At 32.5% G+C, this 24,863-nt stretch overlaps 3 protein-coding genes across 3 annotated transcripts in view; 2 read left to right on the top strand and 1 right to left on the bottom strand.

The window, feature by feature from the left end:
* The first annotated feature begins 613 nt into the window (after positions 1-613).
* Positions 614-6,899, top strand: LOC148615614 (zinc finger TRAF-type-containing protein 1-like). The gene is made up of 4 exons (XM_088582024.1): positions 614-890; positions 1,898-2,136; positions 3,538-3,749; positions 4,032-6,899. Exons 1-4 carry the CDS (start codon positions 690-692, stop codon positions 4,418-4,420), a joined length of 1,041 nt encoding a protein of 346 aa, XP_088438150.1. The 5' UTR covers positions 614-689; the 3' UTR covers positions 4,421-6,899.
* Positions 6,900-14,165: 7,266 nt separating this feature from the next.
* Positions 14,166-21,891, bottom strand: LOC148615613 (translocon-associated protein subunit alpha-like). The gene is made up of 9 exons (XM_088582025.1): positions 21,750-21,891; positions 20,821-20,954; positions 18,892-18,985; positions 18,013-18,140; positions 17,475-17,606; positions 17,084-17,163; positions 16,749-16,827; positions 16,068-16,161; positions 14,166-15,432 (listed from the first exon to the last, which is right to left on the bottom strand). Exons 1-9 carry the CDS (start codon positions 21,823-21,825, stop codon positions 15,353-15,355), a joined length of 897 nt encoding a protein of 298 aa, XP_088438151.1. The 5' UTR covers positions 21,826-21,891; the 3' UTR covers positions 14,166-15,352.
* LOC148615612 (uncharacterized) overlaps positions 21,701-24,863 on the top strand; it is a 74,470-nt gene continuing 71,307 nt past the window's right edge. Inside the window, exon 1 of the mRNA XM_088582023.1 lies at positions 21,701-21,944. The gene's annotated coding sequence lies outside the window, so the exon portion shown is untranslated. The remainder of the gene's footprint in view (positions 21,945-24,863) is intronic.

Here is a 24,863-nt window from a genome sequence, read left to right as displayed (position 1 = left end):
ACTTGAAGTCAAAAAAGGTTTATCTTGACATGAGTGCATTTTGTATTCAAATTGAGCACATTTGTTGATCTAATAGGTACGAGAACACAATTAATTCCCCTTGGTTTTCGTTGTATACGAATATAGTTCCAACTTTGGTAGTAGGTACCTTCCACATTTTTTCATATTTTTACTGGAAACTTATTTGCTGAAGTTTTGCCTCTAATTGGTAGAAAATAGGTTAAAATTACTTGGGATTTTTTTTCATTAATCAATTCTGACTAAAAGTTGTGATTTGGTTCAGTGGAAGAAGGTTAAAATTTAGGACTTTTAACTCAGTTCATTTGTCATGTTTACCCCATCTCCGAATTATATGTATTAATTTCAGAAAATGATGGTAAAATTTTCTACAATTGATATATAAAATCCTGTTTGTACATATCTTTAGGCCAGAGAAGTTTTATTCAGTTTGCACCGGTGGAATTTTTTTAATCTGCTCAAATGTGTATATTGAAATGCACTTGAAAATTAATTGCGGTCTCGTGCCTGATTTTTAAAAGTCCGAGAGTGAACGGAATTTGCCGAAGTGAAAGACTCGTTGTGATTGGTTTATGTTGACGTCATGGGATTTACACCACATGATCAAAACAGAAAACGTCAACAAACCCTGAACGTAAACAAACCATTGAACTTTTGACAGCTGACACGAAATGTCTGAAATACCAGGACCATCAGCTCTTGTTGCGATGGATGAAAACTCAAATAAAGAAAACGAAGATATGTTCTATGAACCAGAAAAGAAAAAGGCGAAAACTACACCAGAAAAAGAAAAGGATAATGCACTTGAAAATCGTCTCTCTGGAATCTTGTGCTGCGCAGTCTGCTTGGACCTGCCCAAAACCTGTTACCAGGTATGATTCAATTTTGCATGCCAAATCAATGGTTTTATAGTACTGTTTCGAGGTTTTGATTTAAATAGATTTCTTTTATCCTTCTTACATTAGCAATTGCATCGTTACCCATATAAGGGGGAAAATATCTTGCATGATTATTACTGTATTGCATGAATTATGATATGTCCATAAAAGGCTGTCATTCTTCATTAGCAACCCTTTCTCCGTCCCATGCTACTTATTGTACGCCATGCATTACTTTGTTAATATTTATTTTACTAAATGATGACTTGTCAGAACGAATATTTATTCTGTCAGGAAATCGGCTGTGACCTTCCCTGACCTATATTAACATGACTTTGACGGATCTCCGGATCACGTGAATAACATAATCAGCTGTCCAGTTGGCAATATGCCATCTCATTACATATATATTATCCATACCAGTAGCTACGTCATTGGTAATATGATGTACCATATTCACGTATAGTTGATAACCAACCACTCTCCATATAAAATATGTAACTTTGTGTAATGCATAACTATACATCAAATAATATGTAGTACTGTTATAATGAAATTAAAAAAATATGTAGTACTGTTATAATGAAAACAAATGATATTATTTAGGGCTCTGGTAGTGGAAACAATGTTTAATTGTACACTTTTATAAAATTGAAAAGTTTTAGCGACTTGATGCAATGGCTACCAGCTTAGTTGTATAACCCACACATATATACTTCCAGTAATACACATATTTAAACTAAACTTAATATGAAAAACTTGTGTTTTGTCAAGGACAATGTATATTACTTAGTGAAGAGTTAGCTGATAGATTACAAGTTATTTTCTGACTGTGCCATCTTTCAAAGGGTTCCTTTTGTGTTCACTGTGTAATAGTTATTGTGCATCTATCTAATTTTAAAGGTTGAAGTCAAATATTTGTTTTTTTATATACTTACTATTGTCCATATTGCTAATCTGACTAAATACTGAATGATAATAACTTCTATAATACTTGACAGTGTTCAAATGGACATTTGATGTGTGCTGGTTGTTTCAACCACCTGTTAGCTGATGCCCGACTCAAAGATGAGACAGCAACCTGCCCCAACTGTAGATGTGAGATCAGCAAAAACCTGTGTTCAAGAAATCTAGCTGTGGAGAAAGCAGTTTCAGAACTACCTACAGAATGCCAGTACTGTTACTGCCATCTGCCACGAAATCAGGTCGATTATCATGAACGAGAACTCTGTCAGGAGAGGTAAGACGGTGCCTAGTCATCGTTAGTTAAGTTTAAGTTAGTTAAGTAGCATACACCTTCATCAAGGGGCAAGCACGCACATGGATGCTAGGCTAATCCGTTTGGGTGCTTCTCCACTGTGCTCTTTATATAATTTGCTAATAATTGGAAACACACTTTTATCTTTTGTTCCTGACCAGGCGTAATTGGAGTTCCTGTGCCTATCATGTGACTTGGACGTGCCAGAAGTTTGTAGACAGAACAACGTAATTAAGGCGGCAAGTATTTTAACATCTTTCAAAGATGCAAAGGTTAAAAAGACTACAAGCATGCTTTGGATTCCAAGTGTCTTCACAAGTATTAAAGTGTTTTGTTTTTTTTTGCCCTCTTTATTGTAGGATGTTTGAGATTTCTTTTGTTTCTTTAAATTTAATTATGAATAACAAATTTTGCAGTCATGATTTTAATCAAAATAAGAATCAGAAACAACTCAAGGCCATGTACAATATTTGATGAAGTATCATTTTTAATTGAACAAAATTAAATTGACGATAAATAAATAAATGAATTTTCCAAATAGTTTCTAAATTTTCATGTACATGAAAGGCTGTGTCAAAGATGTAAACAACAAAAGGTAGAGTTTCCAGTGTATACATAGTATAGAAGCATATATTGCAGTTAACTTGACTGTCATTAAGTAAGATATGCAGATATGGAATAAGAAACTTTTATTGATTTCTTGAAGAGGTTTTCTTTTATCCCATATTTAATGTGAAATGGATTTTCCCCTTATTATTTTTAATGCTGAACCTAACAATTGAAGTTTGATATATATATGTTTGCACATGTGAGCACATATTTTTACTTACTTTTACTCGAGGAAAGTGGAAATAAGGATTAATTGTGAGACACTTGTGAACAATTTTTACAGCAAGAAACTGACTTCAAGACAGCAATGGACATGGATTTCACTGTGTGGATTACAAGACTTGCATATGCACTGCACGACAGAAAAAATGTGGATTATATACATATGTGGATAAATACTTTCTGTGAAGTGATGTGTGATTATTTATAGTGAAAACTTTATAGTTGGATTAACAACTGATCTAACATACTTTTCAGACTGTTGACTTAGAACAGGATTATTTTCAGAGTCCTATACTCACATGCTATAAATGGGAACATTTATACAATATTTGTTCAAGTAATGATATTGTGAAAAAAAAATTGAAAAAAAAAGAAAAATTGAAATTTTCCCATTTATTTTTTTTTTCTAAGGTGGTGTTTGTTTACATAACACTTTCATTTGTAGCTTTACAGATGAAGAATTCAGGTAAGTAACAAAAACATTGTGTTTCAGGACTTGGCATTGTATCTCATACAATTAACAATGTGTATTTGTTTTCTTTTCATGTACAGGCCTAGTGTATGCAAGTATTCTCGCATTGGCTGTACATGGTTTGGCCCATTCCATGAACTTGCAAGCCATGAAGTGTGTTGTGCACATCTGTCTAGACCTGGATTTGAGATCATGGAGTCATTGGCAGAGTTTGACAAGATGTACAAAGGACAACTGAAACTCTATACTGACATAGTCTCATTGTTGTCATGTGAAAAAGTAACATTTAATGGTAAAAATCCAATTCTAACTTCAATGAAATGTGTCTTTGGCTCTAAACAAATGAAGTATTTTCACTCTTCTCTATAAAATGCTGTAGTAGTTGAAGTTTTTTACTGAACCTTTAATCTTTATTTGGAAATCTATGGAAGTTGCTAGTCACTAATTGTTAATTTCAAGTTAGTTTTAGATAGTCTTCCAAAATGATAAAAACTAACAAAGCACAAAAACACTGTACTTGATCAAAATTTGCTTGGCTTATTCATAAAATTGAAGATAGCATTGTGAATTTCAGATCTTCAGATGAAACCTTACAGAACTGATGACTTTACCACCAAGCTTTTCTATGAAACAAGTCGTTTTTCTGCATTTAATTACCAGTGGGTCATCAAGGCTAAAATCAACAATGATCAGAAAAACCCAGCTCTCACTACAGAACGTACACTTTCATATCAACTTGTTTTGAAATCCAAAGTTACAAATCCTATCAGCTTATCCTTCATTGTCCTGAAGGGGCCGTATGGAGATATGAAAGTTAACCCTGCTATATATACTCATGAATTTGTTCAGGACAATGCAGAGACTGCTTACAATGACTTACCAATAATTAACTCCATAGAATGTAACAAACTGTTGGCTGGAAGAACTATTAATCTACGATTTATCATGGTTATGAATAGTTAGACATGAGCCTTTTACTTCTTACTTTGTTACAAGTAGGTAAACACATGCTTTGTCAAAATTGACCGAAGTTCTTGTCTTGTTGATGATTACTTTATGCAAGTTCTTCCCAGTGGTTTGACAAACCTTTCACATTCTTTAGCATTTACAAAATCTATTATTTTTTTAGACTTTAAAAGGCTTAATCAAACCTTTATCAAATCCAAATTTTCACTGACAATAATTTTGTCAGTTAAGGTAAGTTAGAAAAATATAATGTTCACTTTTCCTCCCACAAACTTTACCAGTACTTATTAGCAGTACTTCGAAATTTTTTCCTTACACAATTAAGGTCTTATTTATTAAATGAAAATTGTTGCCATGATTTTTGGTTATCAATTGTTTTGTTGTTAGCTATTCTTTTGATGCATTTTTAATTATTTTAATAGTCCTTTTGGTTAATTGTTAAATTCTATATTTGTTTTATTTTAGAAGAGAAATTCTGATGGTGCACACCTAGACATTAATTGTGCTTAGTTTTGTGACTGACAGACAGGAAGACACCAAAAAGTCTTCTCCAATAAGGGGAAGACGACTAGTATACAATGTATGGCAGTATAGCATCAGTCAGTTTTGATATATAGGCATCTGTTGTTCAGATTACGGGTTTTAAGTACGTAATGTTCAAAGCAGGCATTTGTGAGCTATTTAGGGCTGTATAAAACATCTTCATCTTTATTGATCTCAGTAGAATTATTCTATATTAATAGATTATCCGTCTCTATAGTTTACTGAATGTTATATATTTACCTGCAGTCAAATTAAGTGATCTTCATAAGCGTGTAACAAAACTGTTAGGAGGGCATTTATAAACTCGTTATGACCAATATACCTAATTTGGGTTATAGCTATGACTTTCATATTGTAATTTTGAGATTAATTTTTCCTGTTTACTCCATTTTAATTTTAAAATTTTAATTAAGTCTACCAGTATTTAAAATCAAAATGCCCACTGATTATTGAATGTTCAATTGATTCTTAGTATATTTTCTATTTGTTTAGTCACCTATTCAAATTGTGTATTGTACATTTGGTTTCTGTAAAAAAAACACACACTTTATGACTTCATATGCTTTTGACCTTTTTTCTAAATTCACTTACAGATTTGTTTTTACCAGGGGCGTAGCTGCCTGTACGCAAATACGCAGTTGCGTACTTTCGGAAAAAGTATCAAAAATAAAAACACATTTTAAAGATGAAATAAAGGTTTTATACAATGATTCACTTGGGGCCTTGAGCGACCCCCCACCCCCTCAAGACCCCTCACCGTAATTTTGCGTACAAATAAAAAGGCCTAGCTACGCCCCTGTTTACATCACAGAGAATAAGAATTGAACTTTCAAGTAATAGTTTGGTAGAAATATTTCTGAATGATTGTATGTTAAGAAATGCAGATAATTTGTTCAGTACTACTAAGGGGTTTTTTAACATCCTTGACTACCCTGCCAGGTCTCGCACAAACGGGAAAATTGTTTAGTGCTGAATCAAGTTTTTATTTATCTTTAGACCTACATGTATTAGTTTGTGTTGTACCTGCTAACTTGTAAATATTTTGCATTATTTATTTACCTATTTATTTTGTTAATTAAGTAATAAATCTGGGGCTAAGTAAGGGTAATGTTTTAAAGAAATGTGTTTGTTGATTGAGTAGGTACTATGTACTCCTCTCAAATTTTCTTTCAGATCAAAAGAACAAAATTATTGAAAATACAATTTTGATAATGACTTAACTTTTTAGAGGGAAATGAAATCAGATTTCTACGAAATTGATATCTAAAGGCATGGCAGCACTGTATCTACTTTATTTTATTGTACATTTTTTATCTTTTTATTTTGTTAAGTATAGTAGTATTTGTGATAGTCATTTATTTTAATCCATTTTTGGGTCATGCATTGTACATAATCATCTCCATTCAAGACCTATCTTACATACATGTGTTTAATGTGTAGATAAATCCTCAATCTGGTAGATTTATGTATATTGCACTATCATAATTCTTTATTGGCTCAAGCTTTTTTTTATCATAGATACTTGATTACATGATTACAGCAATAGAGCACCTAACTTATTTCTATCAGCAAGAGGGAATCTGTATGAAACATATTAAAGGAGGAAAGAATTTTTTTAGGAAGAACATGAATATTAGAAAGGTACTCAGTTTTGGTCCATGAATATTTAAATGATCACTGTTGGTGAAAAAAAAAAATGATTAATTTCCGTTTTCCCCATGTTTGTTTTTTATGATTACAAATATACTTCCTGTGTGATGTAACTAAAAAAAGAGTGTGTAAATAATATATAAAAGAATCTTGAGATCTTGATTACATTGCTTCAGTCTTGTGAAAGTTACTGTGCTTGTAATATAATGTACTTGCCATTGTATGAACCATAATTTACTTCTGGATAGAACATAGCCAAATCATATAAAGATAATTGAAGTCATTTTTGTGTTTTCTTATATATCTGTATGAAAATAACAAACAGTTGAAGGTGAAGCACCCTTATGTTGTCAATGATCACAGTTAATTTGATTAGAGATGATAAAAGAGATGATCAAAGGATCTTAAGATCTTGAAATAATTAATACATTGAATAATTTTTCTTAGGAAAATTATGCTGGCCAATCCTCTGATAATTCATACTGGATTCATCAATAATAACTTTTATCCAGAAACTACTACTTCATTAAACTGTTAATAGTTTATTACACCTTAGATTTAAACCATATAATGGCATATTCCTTACAGACATGTTAAGTATAATCTGTTGGAGAATATTTCAATTTTTCAACAGCAAATGGTTTTCTATAGTGCATACGAACTCAGAGAAATATTTTCAGAATTTCATAACAATAGACCTAAGTTATTTCCTGTAGGCTTAAAGCATTTTAAATTTCAAATATTTTAATTTGATTTTGGCTGTTGTATTCACAATATTTTCTCTTCCCTTTGCGTATGCACTAAGTCATCTAATTAGAATAAAATAGGGAATTTATCCCACTTACACATTGAAAACATTACATATTTTCCTTTTAAATAATGATCATTTCTCACCAATTTTATTTTCTTACAAAAATGCTACTCCAATAAAAGGAATACACTGCATAACATATCAATCAGAAGTTCATTCCCATTTGTTCAATACATGTTACCACGTTTCATTATTATCTCACCTTGACGAATTCTGACATAGTGTTGAAGTGTTCAGCATGATGAGATCTGTCCGCCGTCAAATTTTCGTTTTAATCCGTTAAGCCATGTTAGAGTTATTGCACTTGACCAATTGGAACCAAACTTGGTATGAATGTTCCTGCATGGCACTGAAGTGGGGATTTTTTATTTGTCGAAATAGAACATAAGGGTCAGACTACTAGTTTTTCGCATATATCCCCAAAACCTTTAGGTGAAGCTAATTCTGACATTGGATTTAAGTATTCAGCATGATGAGATCTATCTGTGGTCAAATTTCCGTTTTTATCTATTAAGCAAAGACGGATTTATCGCCCCTTTTCAACATTTTTTGTTATTTTTCATGATATTTCTTTCAAAAAATCACCTTTGACACAACTTGACCAATGGAACCAAACTTAGTATGAAAACCTTGGGGTATCCTGCATAGAACTGACCTGGGGATTTTGGATCCGTCGAAAAACATGGCCAATGTTACTAAAATAGAACGTAAGGGACAGACAGTAGTATTTCGCATACATCTCCAAAACCGTTAGGTATAGCCACTGTTTTTTATTTTACTGAAATGATCCTTATTGTAAGGCCTGTAACAGTTGTCAGGCGACTCCTTGTAAGAGTTATTGCAATTGAAGGGGTAATAATGATGTTTTTTGTTTGTTTTGTTTTGTTTTTTTTTCATATCTTGAAAACTATGGTAGATAGAAACTTTCAATTAGTGAAATGATCCTTATGATAAGACCTACTAAAGTCTTCTTGAATCAAAATTGTTGGACAACTTTTTAAGTCTATTGCCCTTGAATGGCAAAATTCAACCAGGTGAGCGATTCGGGCTCCTGGGAGCCGCTTGTCATATTTATGAAAATTTTGTTTAAAAAGTCTAAGATACAAATAAATTAGTCCATAACAATCAAGAATATGTGCTTGATTTTTATACAAGCGCAAAAAAGTGCATTACAGTTGTCATCTTTGGATACCGTTTCCGTGCAATAACTTAAGTTGTGGTTGACCAATTGTGAGATTTTGATATGATTTTATGAACCATTAAGGAAAGGTACCTTTTGGATTTGGAATTTGTGGCCACTACTGTTTTAGAAAAGGGTAAAATAGCTGCTTTATTAAAACCCATCTAGATAGTCCGAATTTCCTCTGATCCTGCAACCCTCCTCTTTTTCATTTGGATATTGGTTTGTCGGGTTGGGGTCAGAAAGATGTGCTATACAAAAAGTTGGCGATTCAGCGGTACCGCGGAGTACCCTCCTTCAACCGCTTCTTACGACTTTCAAGTTGAAATCGAGCATGTCACACCTACCCAGTTCGACTCCGGAATCATTTGATGAGTTTTGGACTGTTTTTGAATTATATGGGGTCAAAAGAACAGACACACAAAAACATTTATTTTTCTTTTTGGTCTGATTTCGAAGATTTTTTATTGCATTCTTATGAAATTCCTTGCCTGCATTTTTCTCGGGGTTATCGAGCTATAACAGGTCAAATGGGATACACAAAAAAAGTCGAAAAGGACAAAAACTCCAACACAACGGATTAAAACGGAAATTTAGACAGATCTCATTATGCTGAACACTTATATCTTGTCAGAATTTGGCTACAGCTTTGTTATATATGAGAAAACTGTCAGACCCCTATGTTCTATTTTTAGTAACGACAGCTTTGTTTTTTGACGGATCAAACATGAATCTCCACATCAGTTCTATGCAGAATACCCCAAGGAACATTCATACAAATTTTGGTTCCTATTGGTCAAGTAGTGTCAGAAGAGAAGATTTTGAAAAATTGTTAACGACAACGATGTACGCCAAGTGATGGCAATAGCTCACATGGCCTTTGGCAAGGTGAGCTAAAAAGGGCATAATAAATGGAAGTCCCCCAAAACTATTATATTGAACCTTTCTTATTTTTTTAATTTGTTAGTTAATCAGCTGGTTATAGAATTTTTTTAAAATTATTAAATTTCTCTGTACAATAATTATAATAGTATAATACACTTGCATTCAATTTATTGAACCATATTTACAACAGATTAATAACAGTTAGTATGAAAGTTTATTGAGTATCACCTAAAAGTAATAAAACAATTTGTGTGTTGTGCAGTTCCATCCTACTATTTTTACCTTATCGCATGGACAAATATTCCTAATACATATAAGTAACTGACTAACAAAGCCCCAAATTAGTCCTTGTCGTCATCTTACAGTACGGCACCTTACGATATAATTTCAAGATTTTAAATTATTGTCAGGACATCAGGAAAATGTTTGTTTTTGGTCCTTGTTTGTGCCTCTCATTCTGAAATGATTGAAGTCACAACCACCCCTCACAAAAATATTAATAAAATAAAATAAATAAAATAATAATGGCCTTTCTTTGGTGTTCAAAGAAATTCCATAAAATTTACTCAAGTCATTATCTAAACTTTAAAAAAGGTTTGGTTTGTGGCCCCTTTTAAGAATACAAATAAAAAGATGCTAAATCCTATAACTTTGCATGCAGATATATCGGGGATGTATTGTCCATTAACAACCTATCTATGGTAAATGGTTACCTTCAGTTTATTATATAGACAGCAGTGATTTACCAAATGTTCCCAGTTTTAAAATAAAATAGAAATTTCACACTGTTAATAAATTTTGTAATTTCACTCTTGGGCTTTCTCTGACCAAAACATCACAATACGACTATCAATCCGCTGTTCACAAAATTTGAAATTTATGCAGAAAATAGTAGCGAATAATAGAGGAAACCTATATAATAACAAGTATTCCAAGTGCCGGAATCGCTCACCTGAATTTAGTCTTTCAAGGGAAATAAATTTCACAAAGATTTTATAGTGTTCAAGATAATGGCTGAAAACTGTAAAAAAAACAAAACCCTGAAAACTTTTGAAAGCCTTATAATAAGGATCATTTCAGCAATTGACAGAGTATAACTAAACCTAACAATTGGAGATATATGTGATACACTACTGTTTGACCCCTATGTTCTATCTTTAGCCCACCTGACCGAAAATCGTGTGAGCTATTGCCATCACTTGGCGTCCGTCGTTTTCGTCATCGTCGATGTTAAGAATTTTTCAAACTTCTCTGACACTACTTGACCAATTGGAACCAAACCTGGTATGATGAAATAGAAAATAGAAATGATGTTGGGATTTTTGATCCGTCGAAAAACATGGCCGCCGTCACTAAAACTAGAACTTAGGGGTCAGACAGTTTTTGTTTGTTTGTTTGTTGGGGTTTAACGTCCGAGCAGCAATATTTCAGCTATATTCAGACGATAGTTTGTCGCATATATCCACAACCGTTAGGTTTAGCAATATTCTGACTGGGTTAAAGTGTTCAGCATGATGAGATCTATCTGTGGTCAAATTTTCGTTTATATCCATTGAGCCATATTAGAGTTGTTGCTCCTTTTGCCGTTTTGTTTTGTTTTTTGTTGTTATTTTTATTTTATTTTTTTTTTTTGGGGGGGAGGGGGGCTATTTTTAATGTTATTTCTTTCATTTGTCCATTTCATCAGACTACTAGTTTTCCGCATATATCCCCAAAACCGTTATTTTTAATCAAATTCTGACTGGATAAAAGTGTTCAGCATGATGAGATCTATCTGTGGTCAACTTATTGTTTTAGTCCATTGAGCCATGTTGGAGTCATTGCCGTTTTTTACTGTTTTTTTTTTTTTTTTTGCTATTTTTTAATGTTCTCCTCTGACCTCATTTGACAAATTTAAACCAAAATTGGTATGAATGTTCCTTGGGGTAGCCTGCATAGAATTGATGTGGGGAGGATATTTGATCCTTCGAAAAACATGACCGCTGTTACTAAAATAGAACATAGAAGTCAGACAGTAGTTTTTTGCATATATCTTCAAAACCGTTAGGTTGAGCCAAATTCGTTCAATTACTGAAATGATCTTCATTATAAGGCCTAAAAAAGTCCCTAAGGGATCAAATTTGTCAGACGACTCCTAGTACGAGTTATTGCCACTGAAAGGTGAAAAAGGATTTTTTTTTAGTTTTCAGCCAATATCTTAAAAACTATGATAGACAGATTAGTGAAATGATCCTTATGATAAGTCCTAACAGTCTTCTTGAGTCAAAATTGTTGGACAACTTCTTAAAGGCAAAATACAACCAGGTGCGAGATTCAGGCTCCTGGGAACTTCTTGTTACTATGTTTTTCGGAGGATCAAAAATCCCCACATCAGTTCTATGCAGGACACCCAAAGGAACATTCACACCAATTTTGGTTCCAATCGGCCAAGTAGTGTCAGAGAAGAAACAACATTAACAAGAATGCTACGCGTAGCCATATGTCCCCCGCCGCTGTAGAAAGAGTTGAATTACCAATGTTCGACACTTGTATAAATAGCAGATTCAAAACTTGTGTGCTTTCATAAGTCCATGTGGCGATTCGCGGTTAATGTATCTTAATGAATCAAATTAAGTTAGGTTAAGAATTCTTCATACAACAAAAAAGAAAATCCACAAAAAAAAGAACGTGAAAAATGAACGTAACTCCCATAAAAATTGACGAATCAAAATGGCAGTTAAGTATAATGAACTACATATGGTAACAAACAACCCTACAAAATCTGGTCAAATTCCGTTCAGTGGTTTCTGAGGAGTTGCGTCCACAATGTGTTCCTATTGCGAATAATGTGAAAAATGAACATAACTCCCTTAATAATTGTCGAATCAAAATAGCAGTTAAGTAGTAACTTTTTTTTCGGCTAAAAAAGGATATGATCCTTATTTGTGCAGCAATATACCTTTACCTCACGTATATGGTGTTCATATTTCACAATTGATTAGCTATGCTAGAGCAAGTACTAACTACTCTGATTTCCTTGAATACCAAATATCTACAACAGACTCCTGAATCAAGGGTATGAGGAAATGTGTCTCTCACCCAATTCTTTTTAGATATTAGTCCTTGGTTGAAAAATATCATGTTTCTTCTAAAATAATGAGTAATGATTATTTTTATGTAAATTGTTCTTTGTGTTGATATGACAGCTGATTTACTGATTATGACATAATAGCATGCAAATGCTATTTGATCACCACTGGTATAGTCACACCTCAATGGAAGAGGGAGGATAAGCTGTAAAACCTAGATTTAACCCATTTCTTTTGAAATGCCTGTACCAAGTTAGGACCATAGGGGTACCAGCTACTCTGGTGGTGCAATATCCATTTTACCAGGTTTATTTTGGACTCGATTATGGATCCTTTAGTGTGGTAATTTTGTTGTTATCTTTATTTTCTGAACATCTCAAAGTCTATCAAGTCTAAATGTAATTCAGTTTATATCATCATTAAAAAAATATTCCACGCAATTATCCAGCTAAATAACAATCTATCATTGCTACAAACAAAAAAAAAACATAATTTAAAAAAAAAAAAGATTTAAGGGGATCTTTTTCAGCCTTGGAAGATATTAAGTAAAAATTTGCATCTAAAAATTTTAGTACATGTACTTCTTTTATCTATTATGCTTAGTAAATTCAATTGAATGAACTTTGTTCAAGATTGAAGTCATCACTACAGAAGTTTTATGGTCGTCATCATGAACTTGTGGATCGTTATGGTGTATCCATCTGCAGCATGAAAACTGATTTATTCAAGGGGTCATAGTTTTCCTTTCCTTGTTTGTCTACCGCAGACTTGACTTTTTATGAACAACTCGGCGGGTGTTTCTAGAAAAGCAGAGGACGCTTACCCTACCGGTGCACCTGGTCCATGCTCCCAGTTTTTAGTGGAGTCTGAGTTGCTGATTTGCTTTTGTTACTTTGTATGTTTTCCATGTCCGGTCTTTGTCCCTGGATTGCATTTTTTTTATTACCACTATAACATTGGTTCCCTTGATTACTCTCTCACCTTAATTTAAACAGTTAACAATCTCTGAAATCTCAGTATTTGACTTTCAGATGGTATGTATTATAAAAAGGGCTTAATTTTGGAAATGCAAATTTTTGTCTTTAGGTGATACAATGTACTACATGCTGCAATGTTAGAAATCACATTCTTGTTACAACTTTTACAAAGATCAAATACATCTAGTGCTCACAGAACATCAATTGAAATGAATAGTAATGTCTTGCCTGTCACCCTTGGTCGCTATTATTCCCAATTTGATACGATGTGCAGGGGAAAAAGCATGCAACATATATGAAATCCTAGAGCAGCTGCATATTAAATATGATTGACCTACCACTACTGGATCATATCAATTGGTAAAAGCATTACCAGAAAAAGAGCGGAAAACTGTAAATTCACTGAAATTTCCTATTAAAGTCCAAGGGCCATAACTTCTGCAAAAATCATTCAACCATAACAAAAGTTAAACCTTAATCTGTAACTCTTCATAAAAAGGCCACATACCAAAATCAAACTTCTTTGGTAAAAGCATACCAAAAAAGTGCAGAAAACATGGACAGATGGACATCCAACATTTCCATGTTCCCTCACGACATGTCGCGGGGGACAATAAAAACAGAAGGATTGGTTTTAATTTTTTATTTATTGTAAAAAATTGTCTTGCGTGACCATAACTCTTCAATGTAAATGTCACAATTAAATGCATGAATATCATTTTTACTTCTCTGCTCACAATTTTTGCTGTTTTTACCAAGCAAAACATAGGTAAAACACATAACTAATGAAACCAAAATAATGTAACAACCTCACAGCCCCTTTTTATTAATGTTTTGAAAAGTCAGAAATGGAAGAGAGTAAACTAGATTATTTTGAAATATATCGTGGTAATTAAAAAAATACACCTAGCCTTCACAAGATACTAGATATTAAACTGTAGCTGAAAACAAAAATGACTAGAAATGAAGGAATGTACCGACACCCAAAATATAACATATTCACAACCTGCCTCCTGACAATACAAATTAGAATGTAAAGCAACGTACCAATACTAGCACTTGTATACACATTATAGCAACTGATCTTGTAGCTGCCTCATGAAACAGTTTAGTCTCTAGTTCAGAACTTAATACAATCACTATTCAAAATAATATAACATTCAGCAAGCTCAAAAATTTTAATAATGATTAAAAAAAAATTCTTTCATACACAAATCAATACTGCTTCACATTTGTAATACGGCATCAATTAATTACACAATGCACTGCATTCCCATTAACAAGTAGACCAGATATGCTTTCACACACTATCACATTGGTTTAATATACTTGCATACCTCCTAAAGACATCTGTTTTGATAAAATGAAAGATCATTGTTACTTTGGTATAAATTATTCTATAAAGAATTCCTGATAACAATATTTTTTTGCAATCTTTATTAGTACTGGTAATACCAACCAAGAACGGATCATATCATTACAGCTAAAATGAATCATTAACATTAATTATTTCCTGCTTTTATCTAAAATACATATTGACCAGTCAACAGACCACTGTAAGCCTCTCTATTCTTTTCATATACTGTCCTAATGTCTTTCAAATACCTTAATATTTTATCAAAACAAATGCTGCACCTGATCAAAGTAATAATTTAAAAACAATTAATGCAAGCAGAACAAGTTAAAGTATTACATGATTTCGTGTGAATAATTTAATAACAGCCTTGCAGTCGATGTAACTACTGTACTTTCGGTGAAACGGAATAAGTAACTTGAGCTTTAGTGACATTTCCATTATACATAACAATTCTACTATTACTCTTCTCCGGAACTTGTGGACCTCTTGTTCCTCCTCTGTCTCGGAGATTGTTTCGGAGAACGGCCTGGCGAGTTTTCTAAAATAATCAAATTAAATTTATAATGAATACAATTAACAGTTTTTAAGCTGAAACTTTAATCAATTAACATGGTTTTTTTTTAATTTTATAAATAACCTCACAGCTGTAAAAAATTTGAATCACAATCTATTGAAACTGAAATAATTAGTTGGGTTCAAATTCATATTTCCAGCTACAAAAAATATGTGAGTAATGGCTCATTAGTAATCTGCTGCTTTCAATCACATTATAAGTAAAATTTATTGGGCTAACAAGATTGAGGAAGTACACATCATAAACGTACAAAAACACATCATACAATACAACATCCCTATGGGAAGCTAAGTACGTATGTCAGCAACCTGTGATTAGAAACAGCCATAAATGCGACAAAATTTTTATATATTACAACTGTATTAGGGAATGATGGACAAAGGTAAAATAGTATACCTCCATTTCTGGAGAATACAACTATAAAAGTAATCCTAATCCTATGTTACAATTAATGTCACACAGGCCAAACATACTTTACATTAATGTAGCAAGCCTCAAGGAAAGTCGATTGATATAATTCATCAATCCCTTGCTGGAACTTGCACTTCTCAGACTCAACATCCATCAACAACTTTTTCAACAGACTACATGACACTCACTTTGAAGGGCTTCCTTTGGGATCCAGTCGTAGTCAATATCTGAGTTTTGAGTTCCCATTTCTATCTTTGGCTTTGGTTTCGACAAGTGCTTCCTCTGAAAGATAATTGTGAAACTGCTATTTCCTAACACATTAATCTGCGAGTAAATGCTAACTAGCGATATCACCCCACCCCCCGTGGAAGATCAAAATATAGTCGTCAAACTGAAAGCTATGGCCAATACTCCAATTCCATGATAAAGCATAACTGTACCAAGATCAAGAGACTCTGACAAGTAGTTATCAAAATTAAAATACTACAACTATATAGTCAAAATATATATCTAAGGTAAGCAGTCAAAGAGGAAGTTATTGTGTACATCCAAAAATCTGAATTATAATATAGTGGAGAAAAGCCAGTTAGAAATAATAGCCTGCCCATCAGCCCAAGATTTTAGCAAAAATCTATGCAGCCATATAGTAAATATATTGAAAAATTGTATTCAGGACTGGCTAGAATTTAAGTGAGTTTCCTACCCTGAAAAAGCAAAATGTTAACTCTTTTACCCAAAATCATCTACATAAACAGGTGATTAGAAAGTCGGAAAAAACAGCCTGTTACAGAATGACACACAGTGTATCAATTATGCAGTTGGGCATAAAATTGTGAACTTAAATATGCTTCAATTGAATAGGTACTTACACTGAAAGATCCAAGCATTTGTTGAGCTCCTACCAAAAGCAGTACAGCCAAAGCAACCAGGAAGACATACAAGAAAAATCTAAAAAAAAAAAAAAAAAATCAATTACACACTCTTCAAACATGTCATTATATATTTAATTATGATGACCAGTGTGTTCAGGTTTAAAACAATATCCCTGAAGCAGAGTAATAAATGTGTATTGGCATTAAAAATCAACACCATTCCAAATTTACAACAATCACTTATTAAATACCATGTTACAGTTCATCATTTAACATTTTTAGTGCACACTTTTCCTTTTCCATTTTGATAAATACTAGCAACGTTAACTCACGTTTCACCATCAAGTCCTTCATCAGGTTCAACAATATTGACAGTTTCATTAAACACAGCATTCTGGAAAGCATTGCCATCCTAAAAAGTGAACATTTCTTTACACATTTAAAAAAACCCAAAAACTTGCATATAAGAGTTTTGTTCAAGTCCATTAAAGCTAAATTCTTCTGTGTAACAGCTTACAATAACATTACATGTCTACCTTAAAATAACTTAAATTGACAAAGTTTGTTAAAAACTTCAATGGTAAGAAATACAAATGAATATTTCTTAATCAAATAAGAATTTCCTTCCAACAAACTAATTTTTTTCTGACAATGACAAACATTTAAATCACCTGCTAGGCAATATCTATAAGGTCATTTTAGCTGTCTGCAATTACTACATACCTCATCTTTGTAGTCAAGCAAGATGGTCAATCCAAATGGCCTGGCAGCAAAAGACTCAGGTGGGCTGAAAGCATACTCAACAGTGGCCTGTCTTTTTGGTTCTACATCCATATTGTATGTTGCTGCTGTGAACTGTAAATGAAGAGATTTGATTTAAGTTTATAATAATTATTAAACAAAATCAAAAATAGGGACTCACAGTTTATTATGAACACAACAACTGGTTTGATACAATATTGGACAATATTTTAAAATTCAATTTAAAAGTCCTGCTTGGAGGGTGCTTTGATGGATCACTTTGTATCCTATTATCAAACAAATGGTAAATGATAGAGTAAATTTGCTAGAATACTACTTAAAACCCCCTTTTCATATTGATCAAGGTATTATTTACCTCTGGTCTTTTCATTGTCTACAGCATCATATACCTTGCGATTAACTAAGAGTGCTCTTAATTTCCACATACATGTACATTATGTATATAATATTGGAAATGAGGGTTCAATTCATGTATTCAAAACTGATTGGTTAAACATACATTTTGAATGAAGAAACTGTAATCCTGAGGGTATCTAAATGAAGCTCCAAGATTTTCAAGAGTAAACTTCTTTTCTCCTTTGTTTGTGAAGCCAACCAAGAATCTGACAAGCTTTCCAGCAGGCAAATCTTAAAGAAAAAAAAACTTTATTAAATTTTTTCATTCACATTTCAATAATTCATTGTCTATACAAGTAGCATACTACATGTAACTTTAAAATATCATGTATATGGAAAACTTTTCCCACAAACACAATTATTAAAGTTCTGAATTTAACAATCTGACTTATACATGTAGATGACATCAAATAACTCCTTAAATTTCTGTTAATTATAAGGAGTTCAATCATATTAAATTGTCAATTTTAATATCATTCATTTGAAGTTTTGGACAGATATGTTAAGCCCCACCAACATGGTTCAATACCAGAGCACTTCTGTCAATGTAAGAAATTTGTGACACAACAAGATCTGAAGTAAATTCCACAATCAATTACTATTTATCCTAAGGTGCATGGAACTAAATATAGAATAAATACAGTTAACAAATGAGGGCGATCTATTATGATAATAAAAACATCAAGTTGAATTCCTTAACTTATCCCTTTAACCCTACATTATTCAACATGATTTCGATGCATCTTATTGAATATCTCAACTTACCCCTTTAATAACCCTACATTATTCAACACATCTAGTTGAATATCTTAACCTACCCCTTTAACCTTACACTATTCAACATATCCATGATACTCTAAATTTCAAAATTTTGAGTACCTACTATTTTATGTGTTCTGAATCCACAGTCCATTGTTTCAGGTGGACTTACTTAGTTAGTATTTGTTGACATAACAGATAAAAGAAAAGTGTAATATGTTACCAGTGGTTCCAGTAGGTTTGGTAAATAGGAAAACAACATCAGCATCATCTGATGGCTTCAGCTGGACAACCTCTTCTTCATCATCTTCGTCAGACTGAAGTAAAAAATAACAGTCAGCATTCAATTTATATATAAGGATTGTAAACAAATATTATATAATGCAACAGATAAATCATGTAAATACTGAAAGTCTGCATTCCATATCTGATGACAAAGACAACAGCTACTGTTATATACACAATTATAACTGATATGGTTTACTTAATTATCACTGAAGCAAGAAAAGAACATAAATCAAAGAGTGAAGCTTACTTTCAACATCTGAAATGGCACGAATGCAATATGCTCTAAAATGGGGTGACTTCTGCTAGAACCTTACTTCCCTTGATATGATTACTCTTTCGGAACCATCATGACCCGAATGTGTTCAATCAAAACAACTAGCCATGGCTATATACAAATATCAGGACCCCGATAATGTATTTGATGTATATAGTCAATTGTAACGAGCCCCCGTGTTTGAATTGGAAACTGGGTAATTTAACATAAATTCAATGCTAACCGATCATTTCATCTTTTTATGCAAACTTCCTGTTCTCATTTAAGCAAAAACACACATAGAAATGTGTATGATATTTTAAAAAGAGGTACATTTTAGCGATACGATATTAACCAAGGAACCATATTAAACAACTCGTAATGAATATTAATAAGTACCGGAGCCCTTCTATGTATATGACCTACATATTGTTTTGTAACAAGACCCTGTGCCTGAATCAAGAACTGGTTAATGTTTAATGCTAATATATCAATAGGAATCAACAATTTACCAAAGTTTTGTGAAAAACCAGGAATTAATTGCCCCATTTTCATTTACTAGACTATTAACATGAAAACATAAAAATCAGAAATTAAAAAATATATATATTGACAGGGAGCCTGCAGGGTTCTACATGGATGAAAATATTAAGGCACAATTTTGCTGATGCAGCCAAGATATAACTGTTTTCCATTTTTATTTTGTTTGAATATGATCTCTATGGCATAAGTGCATTCTTCCCTAACTTGTAACATTTTTTAGCATTAAAAAATATCATCTACATAAATTACTCAGGCTTCAAAAAAAATAGTGTCAATTGCTAATTTTCAGGAAGTCATTAATAATATTGAAACCAGCATATATATTTAAGTACAAAAAATAATGTGCATGAATCAAAGAAATTGACCTTGGGGGGAGGAGGGGGTTAGGGTTTATTAACAAGAAGTTCATTCATGACAGAAACCCCATCTATATCAGGACTAAATGTAATAAATGTAATATCAGGCCTTTCATTAAGAGGCGGTACTATGTACTTTTACCCTCCTAAGCTACTGAAAGGTACCTCCTGAATTTTAAAATTTCATACAGTTTTATAAGATAATGATGAAAATTACCTCCTACAAAACCAAAGGTACCAGCATTGCAAAAAGTTAATGAAACCCCTGGTAATATGGATCAAAGCATAAATAAAATAAACTGAACAGCCTTTTATTCTTCCACCTGCTATTTGTACTTTATTTAGACAGAGAATTTTTACCTTTTATTTTGGATTCAAAGTGTTTTAGCAAGTATCAGATGGAATAAACATTGTTTCAGGGATTTTATATGTACCTTGATTAGGTAAATAAGTTTCTTTATGATGAAAATGCTGCAATATTCTGACTTCATTCAACTTTGCATTCAAAATTTTCCATGTGCATTTGGCCAAGGTTGAGTTACCTTTGACCATAGTCAGTTTTGATTTGCTCACCATAAATATTTTTATCTGATTGACACTTCTCTTTAAATAAATTTGTAGGTTAACTAATTAAGAATCTCATCAGCAAAGTATTTCATAACCTATAAAACAGGCACATTCAAACTCATTACTCAAGCCTGTGATTATAAACCTTTTCAGTTTCTGTAACTGCTGCATCTCCTTCTTCCCCAGTGTCTTCAGTCTCCACATTCACATCTTCATCTTCCCCTTCCATGGCGTCTCCAGCACCATCATCAGCACTTACAACAAAACTGTTTGACCTTCCTGAAATATCATCACAATGTCACTGTAACAAGATCTCCTTGCTTCAAAATTAAGCGATAGCAATATTTAAAATGTACCTATGAAACAGATAGTGACCCCACCAAAAATTGGGTTGGGTTAATAGCACACATAACAAATAACTTCTGTTAAGGAAAGAAAGTTTATACAGTGCAAGTTTTCATCACTTCAAAATTGCAAATGTAGGATTGTTACAAACATGAGAAAAAACAAAATATTTTCAGGTTTGCAATTTAGATTTTTAAAATTCATTGGTATTCCCTTTCCAGAAAAAATAACTAACAACAGCAAAAAGTGACATTTCCAAAACATGTCGACTTTTATATGGGGTTGGGAAAAAAATACCATATTAAAGGGTAGTACATATTTGTCAGTCAAGTCATATCAAGTGGTTGTACCCAATCTGCACATGTTTAACAGGTTAAATAAAAGATACTCGAATATTTTTCATGCAAAAAAAAAAGCATTAGTAGAAAAGTAATCATCAAATAATCTTTCAAAGAATTATACTTTCAATTTAAGTGACTGAATACATAATTTACATTTGCCACGTAAAGCAACTCTAGCCAAAGCTCATGGGGTTAAAATTCTAAGGTGTACGACAATTTGTCACAGAATAGTACTATTCTCAAAAAGTGCATATAATGACGTTTAATTGTTGTGGTAAAAGCAGTAGCAATACGCAAGTGTAGACGTAATCTGCAAGTACACATACTGTGACATAGGAAGGTAGCTGCCACGTATCAGTACAGCTGGGACATTTGTTTACCAACTTACCATTTCCAAATACCATTAACGTTGTTGGCAAAACGAGCAGCAACAGAAAGAGAAATTTTCCAAGAAAACTTCTCATTATTTCTTTAGTCAGACGATGTCACAAGAAAAAGGATGTTAACAGATTTTGTTACTCTTCGCAAAATCCTATCTTTGACAACCGGCGAGAAAAATGTTTAGGAAAGAAGCTTTTGTTTGGTTGGTTGTTCTAAAAATTTCTCAAATTATAGACCAATCATATTGGCCATAACAAATTCGTTAAACCGGAAGTCAGGTAGTTAACAAATTTACCCTGCGGGAAAAATGAAACTAGCGAAACAATACTTTTGAAGTAAATAGTAATAAGTGTCACATTTTCAGATGTATAAGATAAGGTTTTATGTCACCATATGAGTGACACCGCTAACTACACAAACAGTGTAGTGTTTTACTTACTGTAAAAAGATACTAGACTCAAGACAACTCGCCACGCATTTTCCGATGGCCTTTTTCGAAAAAAAAACAATGTTTTCAAGGAGAACTCATACTTGCCATAACAGACCTCTTCTTTAAATGCACAGAATTTGTTAAATATATATTTTAGAATGGTGCCTCTATATGGACATCTTAAAAGTGTTTATCGGTATGGTCTGATGTGTAACCCGTATTGGCCGTAAACATACCAACTTTTCTCCTGTACCCAAATGGGCCTACTATTTTGACAATTTATTCATTATTATTTCTTATTTCCAGCAGAAAGTTGGTATACATTTGCAAAATGGCATGAATTTCAGGCTAGAATTAATGATTTGTAAAATGGTTGTCTAAAAAAAATTGATTTTATTTGATTTTCTGCTTTCAAAAGGTCTAAATTGTTTGACCCGAAATGCTTGTTATCTTTCCTAATTCAATGCGTGTTTGATATTAGAACATTATAATATCAAATTTCTCATTTATAATAAATTAAAATCGCATCAGACTCTGTTTATAACTTTGTTTTTCATTCTAGGTATGATCGTATCCATGCTTTGCTGGTACGCGGATTGACGCTAGGTACATTGCAGAAATCAAATGCAATCACTTCATTTTTAAAACAATATCAAATCTTTCAAAACTTAATCCAAAGTCTTAAGGTGAAGGTTTAACATTAAAATTAGACAGAATAGTGAGAAATAGTCAATGAATAGTTCTATATGGTAACTTCCGGTTACACATTTTAGACCTTTTGACTTGAGAAAACTGATCAAAAAAGAAATATCAGAAAAAACATACATCATTTTCTAATGTGAAATGAATTGAAACAGACTTTTTCACATCTCTGCAATTTTCAGTGCTTGGCATACCATAAGAATGAATATTTTAGCAAAACATTATTTGGGGACAGGGAAAAGTTGGTATGGGTAGGGGTTACACATTTGAGACCCTAGTGTTTTTTAACATCAATGCAATCTTCACTGCTATACTGGTCAAGGAGTAGTTCTCATCTGCAAGTAATTCTTGCCAACCGATTTGTAGTCCTCTGTGAAACAAGTGCATTCCCAAATTTTAAGGCAAAATGTCTAACAAATTGCTGATATTTTTCTCTCAGAAATGAACTTTGTATAACAATTATCATTGAGGAATTAAGTTTTGGTGAGCAGATTGGTGAGAATTGCTTCTGTCTTGAAAATGGTAAGATCAACTCTCTGACCAGTATGAACTCGCCTGACCTATGCTCAATAATTTTTTTGTAACATTTTTGCAAATTAATATCAATGTTTTTAATTTCACCATTAATATTTGTGAAGTTAAAGTAGGTAATAGTTCCATCAACCTTAATTAACAAGAAGAATGATTTTGATGTTACGTCATTACCAGGCAAACTTGTTTACAATGATTTCATGTCAATCTGTCCTTTAGTTGATTCATCTCCAGTAGATCCCTCCCGAAGTGGATCTGTCCCCATTTTAGAAATCAATCTATCCCCGAATAATAAACTCAATGTATTATGCATTAAGAGTTGATACCATTAAAATATTAAATATAGATATTGAATATATTAATTATCTTATCTATTTCTATATGTCTTTTCTTAAATTTCACAATTCAAAAAATGAATAGATTATAGTTCATAAAATACTATTATGAGTTCAGTTTAGAGTAATTACATAGGATTATTACATTACAAAATGAAAAGTAATTAGTCAATTTTTTTTATTTTTTTTTTTTTATCATCGAAGGGTTATTGTTTTCTATATACTTGTTTTTAATCGAAATTGGCTGTAAAGAACCAGTTTGGTATATGACACTAAATTTTATGTCCACATTAATTTATTCAGTATAATTATTAGAAGGGACTGATCAACTTGGGGATGGGTCGACCTGCTACCGTTTACAATCACTAAAAATCCCGTAATCGGAGGATCACTTAATCAGTGCTTGATAATAAAAATAAACCTTGAAGACAGTAATGTTAGAAAATTTCACAAAGTTTGTCATTTACAATATTCATTTAACTGATGAATGAGCAATGTATTAAAGAGATGAATTGTTCACATTTGAAATTGTTAAAATTTTTGGACAACTGAACGAGATTAATTTTTTGTTTATGAAACACAGTGGCATCTACCTGGGTCTGACTATTTTTACTGTATAAAATTGGAGTTGAAAAGGAGAAAGGATGGCTATATATATGTGGTTGAGCACTTTATCCTTCAAAAGAACAACTTTTTATAGTTACTGTTATTTACGTATTGGCAAAAGAGTAAACTTTTCCCAAACCTACATGTATGTGAAGATATCAATATTTATTGTCAAAATTTTCGTCTACCACAGAGCCCCACTGCACAATATCAATCATTTTCCTTATTGAACTTTTATATTGCAACATGATAAAAAGAAAAACACTTTCATATTAAAACAATTACCCTTTTATTTGGGAACAATACCAATCAAAGTATTTATTATCAAGCATTAGTTGTTAGTGAGCACTGGTCAGGCTAGTCTAGTGGGTTAACACCACTTCGGTAGTCAAAATGGTATGAGTTATGCACAGCCTACCAGCAAGCATTGCACATATAGGCATTGAAAAAGGGATGCTGGCTGAAAGGGGCACATCTTATTATAATTTCCAAGAAAATACCAAAGAAAATTGGTGTA

This window comes from Perna viridis, chromosome 5 (assembly GCF_037379345.1).
Source record: "Perna viridis isolate PV_CMFRI_1.1 ecotype Kerala chromosome 5, ASM3737934v1, whole genome shotgun sequence".
NCBI lineage: Eukaryota > Metazoa > Mollusca > Bivalvia > Mytilida > Mytilidae > Perna > Perna viridis.
The sequence above is the reverse complement of the archived record's forward strand: the minus strand, read 5'-3'. Positions and strand labels throughout refer to the sequence as shown.